This window comes from Colias eurytheme, chromosome 26 (assembly GCF_061535395.1).
Source record: "Colias eurytheme isolate Ceu_HAF_F1 chromosome 26, ilColEury1 Martin Lab GWU primary, whole genome shotgun sequence".
NCBI classification, from domain to species: Eukaryota; Metazoa; Arthropoda; class Insecta; order Lepidoptera; family Pieridae; genus Colias; species Colias eurytheme.
The window spans coordinates 220375-235737 of NC_143005.1; the positions used below are offsets into that span (position 1 = coordinate 220375).

The 15363-nt window shown below is 36.2% G+C and overlaps 1 protein-coding gene across 4 annotated transcripts in view; it reads right to left on the reverse strand.

The window, feature by feature from the left end:
• The window catches only part of rg (A kinase anchor protein rugose), a 402779-nt gene that overhangs the window by 170138 nt on the left and 217278 nt on the right, over nt 1-15363 (reverse strand). For 2 of the 4 annotated variants that reach the window (XM_090116635.1, XM_090116634.1), the window contains exons 11-26: nt 15146-15286; nt 14566-14708; nt 11018-11231; nt 9072-9294; nt 8622-8764; nt 8395-8481; nt 7881-7984; nt 6798-6985; nt 6183-6499; nt 4533-6102; nt 3806-3951; nt 3345-3509; nt 2808-2987; nt 1515-1595; nt 1097-1204; nt 708-882 (exon numbers count right to left, since the gene is read on the reverse strand). In XM_090116635.1, the coding sequence (XP_089972761.1) occupies nt 708-882; nt 1097-1204; nt 1515-1595; nt 2808-2987; nt 3345-3509; nt 3806-3951; nt 4533-6102; nt 6183-6499; nt 6798-6985; nt 7881-7984; nt 8395-8481; nt 8622-8764; nt 9072-9294; nt 11018-11231; nt 14566-14708; nt 15146-15286 (3985 nt within the window). Of the gene's footprint in view, nt 1-707; nt 883-1096; nt 1205-1514; nt 1596-2807; nt 2988-3344; nt 3510-3805; nt 3952-4532; nt 6103-6182; nt 6500-6797; nt 6986-7880; nt 7985-8394; nt 8482-8621; nt 8765-9062; nt 9325-11017; nt 11232-14565; nt 14709-15145; nt 15287-15363 lie in introns of all 4 variants that reach the window. The other 2 variants (XM_090116633.1, XM_090116636.1) reach the window with 2 other exon arrangements.

Sequence of the window (15363 nt, forward strand, 5' to 3'; positions counted from 1 at the left end):
CGATATAAAATAATATTTGTCTCTCTCGTCACCTAACCTAAGATATAAATTATGAATGTGCAATTAAGCTTATAAAAAAGCAAAATAATGGAACTATAGCAATATGAAGATAATGATTTATATTAGATCGTGACTTAATGAATAACTATATAATACATAATAATATAATATTTTAAAAAGCTAATCGAGTGCTTAGCGAAAATATATTACCACGTTAGCCGGGAAATAATCGGAGATTAAATATGTACAAACATAACACAGTAGATATACTTATAATTACGAAAACCATCAAGTATCTCGTGATCCAACGTGTGGCGTATTAAATACATAAAATTATTACGAAACAGGGATACATAACATATTCCATAAATGCAAAATAAATGAAGAAAACAAATAATTATATAATAATTATAATATGACACATTATTGAACTCAAGTATACATAAGCTGCAAATAATTGCGCACAAAGCAACATTTTTATTAATGACATATCAATATACACTAAAATAATCATTGCGAACTATCAACGATATACCAAACGAAATATCTATATTAATTGTATATTATGTTCAATGTTCAGTAATCTTACATGTTACTTATTATTATTTAGACATGAAATTGTATCCGTATAGGTACGTGTATGTACGTATATGTACGTATGTGTACGTGTGCGTGCGCGTGTGCGTGCGTGTGTGCGTGTGCCGTACCGTGGTGGTCGTGCGCGTGGTGCAGTCTGCGCGCGCAGTCGGCGGGCGCGTGGGGGTGCGCGTGATCGTGCGCGTGCGCCGGCGGCTCCAGGATGTCGCGGTACTTCGACACCATCAGCACAGAGATGAAGTACACGATCGCCAGCGACAGGAACTGCGCCTGCTTCGTCTCCTCCTGGAAACCGCGACACAAGTACCGTTACAATATCTCTTTATAATGTTTCGACAAAGAGTTAAACGTACATATTGCGTGTTGGATAATGACAAAATCAAAAATATACATGATACTAATGTACCTAATTAAAAAAAACAACGATAAACTTATCATTAACTGAAATATGCCTATTTATGTAGTTCAATATGGACATTTAATATTGTCAATCACTTACGACATCTCTATAAATGACAGCACGGAGTCTGTTCACGTCCATATCTTGCAAAAGCCTTTCGGGATCTTTCACTGGACTTGCAGCGTCAGCGAGACTTGCGACGACGCTCTGTGAACATTTATTACGAAGGAAGTTGTTAATTTTTTAACACAATCGTGATACATACAGATAAAAAACAAAGAAGTATACTATACTATCGTGTAATATATTTTTATTGTTAGCAATAAGCCGATTAAATTAAATTGATTTTAATATAAAAAAGCATCTTAAGACTTATTATTGTATCACCACATAGAAAACTTTATTATTATTTTACCCAAGCTGATCCAACCCAAAAAAATCTTTTCAATATAACCAAAATCGCATCATGTAAATGAGGGCAAGTACCAGGCTCGCATGAACCCCTTGGAGCACGTACCTTGTTGGGCGGCTCGTCGGCGCGCGCGGGCCGCTGGCGCTCCTTGCACTCGAGGCAGTTGCGGACCGCGCACGTGCACACCTGCACAGGGCACACGCTACCGCTACACACTATGCTCTACGCCTACTCGCTATGCGCTTATGTGCGCCTAGTCACTTTATGAGGGGTGTATTACAACTACGGCTCTATGTTTATGACCCTCTTTTAACAATGGGACAATTTTTTTTAAATTATATAGAGAAGGAGATGAGAAGAAGTAATGAATTACGGTTATTAAATAGGTACTACCTAATACGTTTAAATGATACACAACTTTACAAGATGTAAACAAAATCGTAATATAATGTTTGGGAACACTTTTACGACTAACTATCGTTTAAAAACTGTGTCTACTACTGCAACTTTTCCACATCAAATAACTATTCTTACACATGAGATAAGTTTCTTGTTCTACAATACAAATACATTTTATTAAAACTAAAGATAATTAGATACTAAATAATTAAACATTCCATAATATAATTGACTACCTCGACTAACTTATAGTCCTTTCCACCTAAGATGATTTCTGTGACACATCGATTTTTGACACGTGTAGAGATGTCGGTTACTGAAATCGTATCAATTGTTTCCGATAATCGATAATATTCTATATGGAAATGAAATCGATTTGAATAAAGTACCAAAATTAGTTTTTTCGGCATTTCGCCAACAATTAACTAAGGAAACTTAGCAAACAACAGCAACAAAAAGTCAACAATAACAATTAGTAACAATAACAGAATACCACGTAAAGTATCAATATAAAAATGCAACTTGTATACAAGGCTGACGCACTCGTACAGACGATTGACTCGATTGACAAACGATCACAAGATGGGCGCCGATTATATGATTTTCCAACTCTATGATTTTTCAACGATCCATTTCATGTACACGAATTGCGTAGGTATTATATTTTTGTGTTATTTTATTTTATTTTTCATTATATTTAAACTAAACAATACTGTTTTTGATTTATAAGCTTAAGATGTTTCATTTTTATATTTTTGGTAATAATGTCGCCATTAAATAAAAATATTATGCACTAAAATTATTTTGACTTTTTAAACATAAAATTCGTAATTCGGAACACGATGAAGTGTCACAGGAATCATCATAGGTGAAAAGGACTATAGTAATGGAACAACTAAACTTCCTTGACTAGAAGTACCTACGTTATTCAATAATTAAATACCTATAATACCATTTCAACATTTCTTTCAGAATTTATTAAAAGGTCGTCCATCTTACCAATCGGAGGCACTGTCGCAGAATCCCACCGCTGGACATATTTTTCTCAGCTTCGAGTTCAGCAAAGTTCAGTGCGCTGGCAAAAATCAGCACATCGGCCATAGACACGAGGCGTTGTAAAAACGTCACCGCTACTTCCACGGGCATGCCTTGCGTGGGTTCGATGACGTCCAATTCGTTCTGAAAATGTATCAGCATATAAAACAATTAAAAATTGGTAAATATTTTTTATTTATAGAAAAATAATACGATGAATCCAAACGCAAATACAATTTAAAAAGTTTACCTTTAGAATTGTAACAAAAATTTTTACTTAAAATTGATTATACCAATTAATAAAGGAAATTTTAAGAAACAATTTGTTTAATAATAATCTACGAGGTAAAATAAAGATAGATGACTTATAACAAATTAAATAAATCAGTTGTTTCACCCTACCGCGTACTATAAAACAGGCCAAATTAGCACAATAAAAATTAATAAAAAATTCACAAAGATAGAGTATAATAATGTACCAGGATAATTAATTAGGCTTACATTAGGAGAAGTAGCAGAAGCGAGCAGCGGCAGAAGCCCCCCGCAGGCGATGATCAGATTATCAGCCAATTGGCTGATGAGGTGCACAGTGTTCACCACGAAGATCGCATTCTCGCTGCTGTTCACGAAGTCGATCACTGACTTCGTCGAGTGACTGCGCCACACCTGAAGTATAAAACATTACAGATACACGACATTAACGATCATAGAAATCTTTTGAGAACTAATTAATGCTTGAATAATAATAAGCTATGGGATAGGTAGGCTAGTGATCTAATTTATAAGTTGCCGGTTGTGATCCCGCTTTGATTGTTTAATATCAAATGTCTTGATTGTTTGAATTATTCATTTCAACAAGCTTTTAATCCATCACATCTTTTATTGTTTATTGGTGTCTATCGTTAGCAGCCACATGATATTTTTTTTCGACATTCCAAGTGCAAAATAGTATATTATAGTACCTGTATGTCTGTCTCTAGCGAGAAGAGCACGTCGGAGAGCAGCCGCTGGTGTATGTAGGACCAGCGGAACTCCGGAATGCGGAAAGGTGGCCGCGTGGGGCCCGGTGAGAACATCGCACGGGATGCACGCCCGCCGCGACCGCATTCTGCAAACATTTATATATTTATTTTAATCTTTCACAATTTAGTAGAACTGCAATATAATCAGTGTAGAGATATTCACATCAAAATGTCTCATTGTTAAACAACGTATGATGATACTCATCTACAAGTTATATAAAACAAAAACATTTTGCGGTTGGCGCAGTGGTAAAGTAACTGCCTACTGAGCCGACGGTCCCGGGTTCGATCCCCGGTCAGGGCAAATATTTGTGTGATGAATTCAATTATTTGTTCTTGGGTCTGGGTGTTATTATCTATATATGTATTTATTAAATATTATATTTATCGTCGCCTAGTACCCACAACACAAGCCTTAATTGAGCTTACTGTGGGACTAGGTCGATTTGTGTAATAATGTCCTATAATATTTATTTATTTATTTTATTTATTTATTTTTCAAATAATGATTTTACATACTAGAACTTATTAACGAGTCCAAGTGTAATTTAAAAAAAAAAATGTTGCGTTTAGAAATTATATCACAGTAAAAAATGACGCGTCACTGGGAAGAATAAAATATAATTAGGAAAACTTTTTATTTTAATAATTTGAAATAAAAGCTTACCAAAGTGATTAGAATCAACTTGTGTGCTGGTCGAAGCACTTCGCGGTCTCTTGGGAGATGTAGAGGTGTTTGTTCCTTGCGAGGCCACTCCCTCACTGCGCAGGCCCTCCTGCTTCATCTCACTGTCACCAGGCAAGCTGACCCGCCGCTTTTCTCTGTCGTTATCACCATTCTTCTCACTCTCTTGAAGATTTTCTTGCTCTTTCTTGTTCGCTAATGAAATGTTTTCACTAATTGTTGATATCGACGGTTCTGGAGGTTTCTGTTCAGATTCACTTGTTTCTACTCTCTCCCGTTCATTCTTGGCATTCTCTTCGTTAATGTTTCTTTCTTTCTCGCCTTCTTTTTCATGTTCGTTTTCAGTAGGAACTATAAACTCATTATCTATTGGTACTAAATCTTCTTCCGTTTTCGTAAGGTCCTTGTAAGGGCTTTTTTCAATTATTTCACAATGTTTCTCTTCACTTTGAGATACTACTGAATTAATAATATCATTAACTAATTCACTAGCAATTGATTCTACTCTCTGTTTTTGGCTAACAATATCTTCTATGTCTTGTTCTAAGTCTTCTCTTCCGTTCGGAGTGTTACCTTCTGAATTCAGACCACCCGATATAGCACCAGAATCGGTGTCGTCGTCAGTTTTTAATCTTACGGTTTCTAATGCAATAGTAAGTACGTCATTAACTATGTTTATGGCAACATGCTTTGGATCATCCGTGGTAACATCGTCAGGTATACTATTATCAGTCTTATCTTGTATTTTCTTTGGACTAGTCGCTTCACTCGGAGTTAAATATAATTCTGATGGATCAGATAATTCCGATTCTCTCTCGTTAATCGCATTTAAACCATCAGATACTCTTTCTGGGCTAGCAGTTTCACTAACTGATAAGCTAGAAGGTAAACCTTCACTTTTATCAGTATTGTCATCTTTACTTAAATTCTCTCCCACATCTCTTACTGGAATGTAATCGAGGCTTCCTTGCCTTGAAAGTGGTTTATCAGTTTTATCTGAATCTAGCTCTGTCGTTACGACGCCTGATTCCGAATTTTCTTGATGTTTATTTCCTTCTATAGATTGTACTAATTCATTATTCGAGTTAAGCGTTTTATCTTCCGTCGTTTCATCGATTACATGCTCTAATTCTGTATTTTTATCACTATCACAACCTTCGTCGCAGGGCACTTCGGTACTAACACTTTTGGCAGGACTATGCATTTTACACACTTCACTATAAACTACTGTAGTCCGACTGTCATCGACACTTTCGTTGGACTTTTTACAATTACACGTTTCGATTTCTCGAAGAGATAATCCTTTTCCGATTTCAGTTTGAGCTCCGTGATTGAGGACGTTTTGTTTTCTGTTCGTATTGGGTGAAGTATCGGCGTTATCTTCACTATCAGGAGCGACTCTATTCTTAACATCAGCGTGTCTGTCCCAGCCGGATATCGTTGAGATCGGCCGCTGCTGCCGCTCCGCCGGGTCTGTGATGTTGTCCGCACGTCTCTGCTCGTAATGTTCATACATTTGAGCAAACTGAAGTTTGAATTCCTCATATGACACCTGAAAAAATATGATAACATTTATTAACAGTCTATACATTTGATTTTTTTTTCAAAATCTACAGTTTTCTTTAAAATTACCTTCGAATGCACGATGGCTAATGTGTCCACCCACACTCGCCACCCTCCGTACTCGTGTTTGATAGCGTGATGTAACAGCATTCTAAACAAGGAGTACACCATGTCTGATATTTTCTGTTCCTCTGTATTTTTGGGATGAATGTAAGCCATGGCGATGAGCCACTCTTGCCAAACTGACATTTGTAACACGGTCCGCCGATTCTCTCTATTGTTACTGCAGAGAAGAGTCATGTCTGAGAGAAATAGCTTTTTCACTTCTAGCAATTGCTCCGTTTGTTTCGATTGTCGAATGAGTGTCGCCACGACTTTCAGGATCACTGAAAACAGATAGACGATAACTGTAATAATTACCATTTGTAGTTTTTAAAGTGGTATTTTAACTAATGAGTAGAACACGCTGTTACAGTTGCGTCAGATATCACGCGTCGGTTATATTTTAGATTATAACATTAAGTATTTTAAAAACTAGTGAGAAGACGCGTTGTTAAATGACGAATTTGTCATGAGATTACTTTTTTTTCTGTTTAAATAGTTAGACATCACTTGTTGACATATATGTACTCGTTTATAGTGTGTCAAAGACGTATGAAAGTAATAGATAAATGAGCGACTGACTGGGGTTCTCGAGGCGGAAGTGCGGCTGCGGCTCGGGGTGGCTGGTGTAGAGCACCTGCTGCGCCACGTGCTCGGTGAGCAGCTCGTACAGCGCGTTGTACACGGCCAGCGCCAGGTCGCCGCTGGCGCCCAGCCGCGTGGCCAGCAGCGTGTACAGGTTGTGCGGCGACATCACGTCGTACTTGCGTCTGCCGACCGACCCCATCGAACTTCATTCATTATAACTTTACTTATAATTCATTTAAATTATTTTTGTTAATTTAATGAGTACTTTTTGTGTGATATATTTATAAAACATTTGACTTAGTAATTAATGATGGTATGTAGTTTTTTTTTTCTTTTTATTGACGATAGGGAAGAGCTTGACCGCAATCTCGCCTGATGTTGAGCTGAGATGTGGTCTAAGATGGTACGCGCTTCCCTAGAAGGTACCTGTTCACTCTACGCTTGAAGACCCCCATATTGTACTCGTCGGGGAACACAGGTTCAGGAAGCGTGTTCCAGTCCCGATAGTGAATAGTTACTGTATTCACTTTTTTATGTTATTGTAATGATTAAAATGTTGTGTGCAGTTTTAATTGGGTTGTAATCTCAATATTGTTTAATTTAGTAAATATTAGTGATAAATATCACAGATTCAATAGCGAGCGACCACTACACTCATCATTTGCGTGTGCGGCGGAACAATGAGTATAACTATAATCGAAAGCTTAAAAATGACGATATTTTTGTAATTGTGCCAAAATTTATTCTTTCCGAAATTGGGTGGAAAAGTTCATCAATTTAAAGAAAAGTTCGTCGATATAAAATATTGACGGTTTTAACTTTTAAGAAAGTAAAAATTAAGAATAAATTAGTTGTTAATTAATTAATTATTACTATTTTATAAAAAATTGTTCCATTTAACAGATGATTTAGAGATATATTTTTCTAATCCCGGATCTTAGACTATTAGTATGTATCGTCGATTTGGAATAATGTGGAAAAGCAGCTAAAATACAGCATCACAAATGTTGTAGATAATATTGTTGTCTAAAAAAATAAGAACGAAAGATCTGAGAACTATTTTTTTCTGAAACTCACTTGTGTGTGCTCCTGCTTAAGAAGAAACCGAGTAATTTCAAAGCTTGCAGTCTTATTAGTTGGCTCTCTGATGAGAGAAGTTTGAAGATTGTTCGAACTCCACCCTGAAAAAAATAATTATACGTGTTTACATCTATATACAGTGTGGAATTTTCGATGGACCCTGGAGAGAAAGTACGTAAACTTTACGTACTTTCCTCCCAGGGCCCATTGAAAATTTCCACACTGTATATAAAATCACAGTCGGGTTTGTTACAACACTTATAACTCGAGATCTGCTGGACCAATTTTCGTGGTTTTTTATTAATTGGATTTTTCTCCGCCTCGAATAGGAAGTATCGTGTTTGAAGTGTCATGGTATTAGTGTAGAGTAAGAAGAGTGTGAAGTGTCGTGTTTGAAATGTCATGTTTGAAATGTCGTGTGTGAAATGTCGTGTATGAAGTGTCGTGTTGTTGTATCAATGTGTTATATTAAATAAAAATTATTATTAAATAGTTTCAAATATACAATAACCTTGGCATCGAACGCTGGTACCATGGAACTTGGATGTTCTGACATTAATGATATTAACATCTGTAGCACGTCGTGGAGATTTTCATCCTGAAATGAAAAAAAATACTATTATAACATTTGAAAACATTATATTCTGGGTGCCATAAATATGGTTAAAAATCAATTTTCATTAAATTAAAAATTTTACATTTTTTGCAACATATAACTGTATTTTTTTTTCCAATTACCTCATGCATGGTGGTAAGATAGTTGAGTATAGACTGCAGTTCGTCCTCCTTGACGCCGTTGCCGATCATGATGAGCTGCTTCAGGAACAGCAGGATGTACGCGCGGATCGTGAGGATGTCCTTGTGCGCGGGACGGGGTCCGTCTAAAGAAAGATTATATTAATTTTCATTACATTTCATGTTACACAAATGTGTTTTGTTTTTGTCTTACGTGTAAACTAGACATGAAGATATGTATTAACCTGACTGAATAATAAAGGAAATCGGAATTATCGTTCTTGAATGTTATATAATACGCTAATCGGTATTTACATCATGTCTATGGCTGTATGTGTATACAACTTGTATTACACACATAACCCTATGTTTTGTTTCTTTTGTAACACTTGACTCGATTATACCAGGCAAAAATAAATAGGCATAAACATTAAAATATCACACAAATGTTACCCAATCCCTTGGGCGCGATGCCGCTCTTGGTGCGTGGGTTGACCACCCAGTAGTAGTACTTGAGCGTGTGCACGGTCTGCAGCACGGTGCTGACGCGCCGCACGCTGCCGTAGATGTGCGCGTCGGCGAGGAAGTCGGTCGCCAGGTAGCAGTACAGGCGCGCCTGCACGGCGGCCGGCGTGTGGATCCACAGCGCCGGGTTGAACAGCACGTGGTCCAGCAGCTGCCAGGTGACGAACGATTGGCAGAACGACTGCATTAGCATTGACTTTACACTGCCCCACGGTCGCTAGCGCGCTCTTGCTTTGAACTCGAACTCGGTTCGAAGAGTTTAAAGGGCATTTATACTTTTTTTGACATTGTGAACAGTAAATAATGTATTTATTTGTTTTACCAATGAATAAGAAGGAAATCATTAAATTCATTGACTTGAAATTGTATTTAAAAAATACTAGAGGTCCGCCCCGGCTTCGCCCGTGGTACATATTTCGCAATAAAAGGTAGCCTATGTCCTTTCTCGGGTATCAAAATATCTCCATACAAAACTTCATGCAAATTGGTTCAGTTGTTTAGGCGTGATTGAGTAACAGACAGACAGACATAGTTACTTTCGCATTTATAATATTAGTATGGATTATGGTTAACTTCAGAAATTTGGTTGTAAAATACATGGGAACAAAGTGAAATATTAAACGGGACTCACAGTGCTGTGTGTTTGGACGATAACAGTGAAAGACAAACGTTTTTTGTAGGATTGCTTGTAAAACTGCATAATACAAAGCTCATAAGTCAATGCCCTGAACCAGTGTAATAATGAATGTGATAGATGGCGTTGTATTTTGCAGTATGTAATGAAGAAATAAAGTGAACGGTGGGGAAGCAAGAGGGGCATGCGCTAACAACCATATTGAATAAAAAGCTCATTAAAAATTAAATTTTGTCAACGTTTTACATATTTATTTTTGAATTAATTTCTTAATTCATGAACAATTCAAATTCAAATTTACAACGATAATTTGGATAAACAAATAGATAAAACGTCGTGACAAACAAACCTTAAATCTACAACATAAAAGTACCCTTTTGACCTCAAATATTAAAATTAAAACGTATTTTGATAACTTACCACGTTACAATAGTACAATTTGGAAAAGAGTGCAAAAAAAAATGAAAAAAGAAGCAAGAAGCAAAAATGTTTTTCCTTGTCTAGAGTTCCTTTTGAAAGATGAAAGAATCAGGTTCAGTGCTCGGTTTTTACACATAAAAGGATTTCTCAGTACGTTTTTATTGTAAAAGTGCCAAAATTACCAAAAAAAGTTAATAAATTATACACCAGAGTCTTACCCTGCGTTTCCACTGATGTAAGGAATAACAATATTTAAGCTTATTGATTTAGCTTTCGATGCCCATAACTCATAACTTGTACAATGTATCGGAGGCCCTATCGTGAATAAATATTTACACAAGCGTAAAGTGAATTTATTTTCGCAATTTAGGCAGAAAAGCGGTGCTCGTGTAATTTGTGACCGTGCGCCGCGAATGTATTTGCTCGGGACTTGTGAAAATTGCGATAATATGTATAAGAGACACACGGCGTCTTTTTCAAATTTTACATAATGTATACATTGATCGGAGACCTTATTTTGTACAAAAACATTTTAGGTTGTTTTAAGCTGATATAAAAGCATCCGTACTTTAAAGTACTTTCTTAATTCTTTCCAAATATCTTAAAAAACATCTTTAAATAACAGTAACTGCTTATAAATTGCTTTAAATTGGCACAAAAAATCTTACCGTGGCTTTTTACCGATTTTTATTTTCCTACTCAATTTACAATAATTAGTACCTACTAAAATTGTCATAAATTGGCCCAAATACAAATTTAATTACTTTCTTATAGCTTTTAGACCTATTTACATTTATCCACCCTACACCAGACCACCTACCTGTTTAAGCAGCAGGTCCGAGTTAGGCGAGCAGCAAGTCACCAGATGCTTGGTGAGGTGCAGGAAGCTGGCGAGCGTGTCGGGCGTGAGGTGGTCGCGCGCGCACCGCTGCAGCATGTGCGACACGACCAGGAAGCCGCGGCACTGCAGCATGTGCTGCTGCACCGTGCTGCACGACTCCACCAGCGAGCACACGAAGCCGAGCAGCTTCGAGCTGCACGTGTAACCATTATGTTACAATATACTCAAAATATAACTTAAGGAACACACAGTTTTCTTATTATTTTTAGTCGTTCACGCAAAATACAGCAGTATCAAGCTGAGTTACTAGTGTGTAGTGTGATAACGTTCTATAATTTATGTTATACTAGCTGTGCTCCGCAGTTTCACCCGCATAGCTCCGCTCCTGTTGGTCTTAGCGCGATTATAAATAGCCTATAGCCTTCCTCGATAAATGGGCTATAATCGGACTAGTAGTCCCTGAGATTAGCGCGTTCAAACAAACAAACTCTTCAGCTTTATAATATTAGTATAGATAAAATATATGTATATACCTATATTGATTGATGATGATTATAACCGTATCATTATAACAGGTTTTCCAGTCCACTAACCCAGTACTAAGCCCAGTATAACAATGCTAATAATTCTGAGTAGGTATGTAATAAGTATTAACATATCAACATGTACATGTATATTGTCCAGAATATGTACTTGGTAAACCTTGACAATAAATAAAAATCCATTGTACAAAAGAACTGATTAATAGAGAAAAATCTCTTAATAAGGACAAAATATATATAATAAATTGCTCGGAAAAGGGGAGTAATTATATATAACTGTAATAATAATAACCACAGTGACAGAGCCAAATGTAAGCATATTGAAATAATCGCATTAATGTTCCATAAGGCCGTTGTTTAATGATGCTTTATGTATCAATTAATAAAACTAATGAATAGTTAATGCATTGTACCGGCAGCGGATTACGGCACAATCGATGCGGATTACCTGTTCAATTTGCGCGCTTCATTCGCAAACGGCATGTCGGTACATTATGATGTACCGACTGTGCTATACGACTAATTCACGGCCGAAACCTCTTATCGGAATCGATTATCGCTTACTATTAGATCTCTATGTGATATTTACTGGTGCATTAGATCGAACCGCATCGTACTACGTAGGCATTGCCTAAATGCGTTACTCGTCAATGTCTTTCAAAAGTATTAGAGCACCGGGTTCCTCTTTCCAACATCTTATGAAAGTAAAGATGTCTGCTATTGCAGTGCCATCAATATGTGTTTGTTTTAATATATAATACATATAATATATATAAAATTTTAATATATAACACATATATTATATATTAAAACAAATATATATTGATGCAAAGCTTTGATAAATATTAAAATCTATAAGTAATATTCAATCAACAACAAACCAGCTAATAGCAAATTACACAGAATATGTCATATCAACATTAAACATTCATGTAAGTAATGATTAATGCATTGATCAAACAATATTCCCGTCAGTCTATATGCATAAAGTATTTATTAATATTGTCGAGCCAATTTAATAGGCAACATTTGACGTCTATCAATTTTATCTTCGAAGAGAGGTAACCTGCTTAAAAACATCGATTAAAGTGAATTAATCGATACGGATTTGAAACATTTGTCAATCGAATTTATTGATTTATGATAATTTTTATTCACAAGTAATCAATGCATTCGATTCTAGATGTCAGATTTCGATTTTTAGAGTAACGTCTCTGGTATTTAAAAAGAAAAAAGGTTTATTGACACAAAATTGTAGTGACGTCAGTTCTTCAATTCAGAAATTGTTTATTATGTTTAAAATGGTTTATCAGTAAAATGAAATCTTAAAATTACTTGTATCGGTCATTGTTATTATAAATATGTAGTCGTAATTGAAAAAAGTCAAGCAAATGTGCAGTTCTAACAAAACGAAATATCATGTTATTCTATGTCGTCGTTACTAGGTTACGTTCTTGAATTTTATTGAACTGTCAAATGTTGCCTATTAAAATGGCTCTACTATAGCTGCCTTAAGCTTAATTGATTGAATTAGTACTCTCTCCTCTCGACCTCACTACGCTTCATTTGCCGAAATCTACTTACTAGTTGAACGTGAAATCTGGGTAGATTTAATTAATATATGATGATACATTGATAGCTCTACCCAAAGCGTTCAGCTTTGATACGCGTACATAAGCAGCAATGTATGATAGGAACTGTCGATACCCAGTTCGTGTGACATTATAATCCCTCATAACTTCCCCGAGTTTATCGGGATTTCGGTCCCATTTGTAACAAGTTTATAGTACCACGTATAATCTTCCAAGTGCTTGGATTTAATCACTGTTTGGATTAAAGTAATGTTACTCTCGGTTATTATATAGGCGGGGCTAATTGAGTACTGCTGTAGTTATGAAACTTTCAATAACTCGCTCAATTAATAATGTAAACTTATTAATTTTACTGAATACGATTTGCAATTTTATCAAATATTTATGACACATTTCGTACAGTCAATAAAAACAATAACAAAGGAATAAACGTTTGAAATACATCGCATTTTACCAACCACCTAATTTGTGGTAATTGTGTGGTAATTTATTTGCAAGCGAATTCTTATGACAAAAATAATGCATGTGACCCAAATCTTTCGTAATAAGCGGGTACAAAACAACGCCAAAATTCACTTAACTGCACGAGGTACCAGGCAATTAGGAGTTCTGAGGAGTTGCTTATAAGCCGGCCAACTCGGTATGGTACGTTAACTCCTACAGTGATTAGAGATCGACATCGAAAGTGCATTTTGCCTGGCAACTTGGGAGCTACTTGGAATACCAAACGCTCATATCTGCCTCCAAACTTCGATTTAGTTTAGAGGTTTAGCTTTTGGCTTTGGCATGGAAATTTAGTTGAGAATAACAGGTTCTAACGGATAAGTACATAGTTCATGATGACATAAAATATAGTTATTTTCAAACATTTTCCTATTTGCAATTTTCAAACATTAAGCAAAACAAAAAAGAAGCACAAAGGTGATTATTTCATTGAGCTATAGCTCGGAATATCACGATTAACTAAACGTAATGTTTTTCAAATAGGTAAAATTCGTTTCCAATCGAATTAAATTCAGAAATAGAAAAAGGCGCCATAAAACTATTCCAATATCGTTGAACGAGTTTTAATGCAATTAGAAACGCAATCTTTTCGAGCGTCCCATTCGTTTTACTATCGTTTAAATTTTTATTAGAACTTTTTGTAAACACGGATAGATAGGACATATGTATATGTTTTAGTAAAAACACACATGTGTGTTTAAGAAAGCGCATTGATTTCAAAAGTACCAGTATGGTATTATACCATAGCATGGGGTCGTTGGTGGGCGCGTCCATGATTATACTATGGTTTAAAATTTTATTAGAACTTTCATTATGTTAGTAAGAAGTATTTCGTAAAAATGTGCGTTTATTGGAGCGCGTCGATTACAAAAGTACCAGGGTCGCATACCACAGCATGGGGTCGCGCTTGGGGTCGTTGGCGGGCGCGTCGTGCGGCAGGTCGAGCTGCGCGAACAGCGGGAACAGCACCTGCACGCCGCCGATCGAGTTCAGCGCGCTGTGGATCGAGTGCGTCACCACCGCTTTTACTTCCTGGAAATTTAACAATATCAATGTAACAAAAAGATTTTTGTACAAAACGTTAACTGGTCGAGTTTCTCAAATCGATTGTATTTGTATTTACAATATTACTAAATATAACTAAATAAATTCCCGCATCAACACCCCTGGTAAGAATTATCATAGCTGATTTAAATTATAATATTATTAGACTTTACTATTAATTATTATTAGCACATTATTACACGTATATATCATATTCAAATATGTATGTAACAAAATGTTTAACACATTGACTTTTTATAAGCAGAGGATGTATCTCTTAATCTCACTATCTTGAAATAATTTATCTTTGAGAACTGCATTTCAACGCGGTCATACCCCACATAATTAACCTGTTCTTATTATATTATTCCACAAGTCGGAAAATCAAGTACCAGGTCAGCATACACGCTTAGCTGTATGTTTACCTGCAACATGAGCGCATGCGGCGTGTGCACGAAGTACGACACGTTGCCCTTGGGCGCCGACTGCAGGCACAGCTGCCCGTCCGTGGCCACCGGGTTGTACATGAACACTATGGCCGATGACAACTTGCCGTCGTATAGAACCTGTATAATTATGAAAGATTAGTACAAGAAATATTTCAGGACTAGTTCTGAAGTTAGTTGAAAATTTTATACTTAAT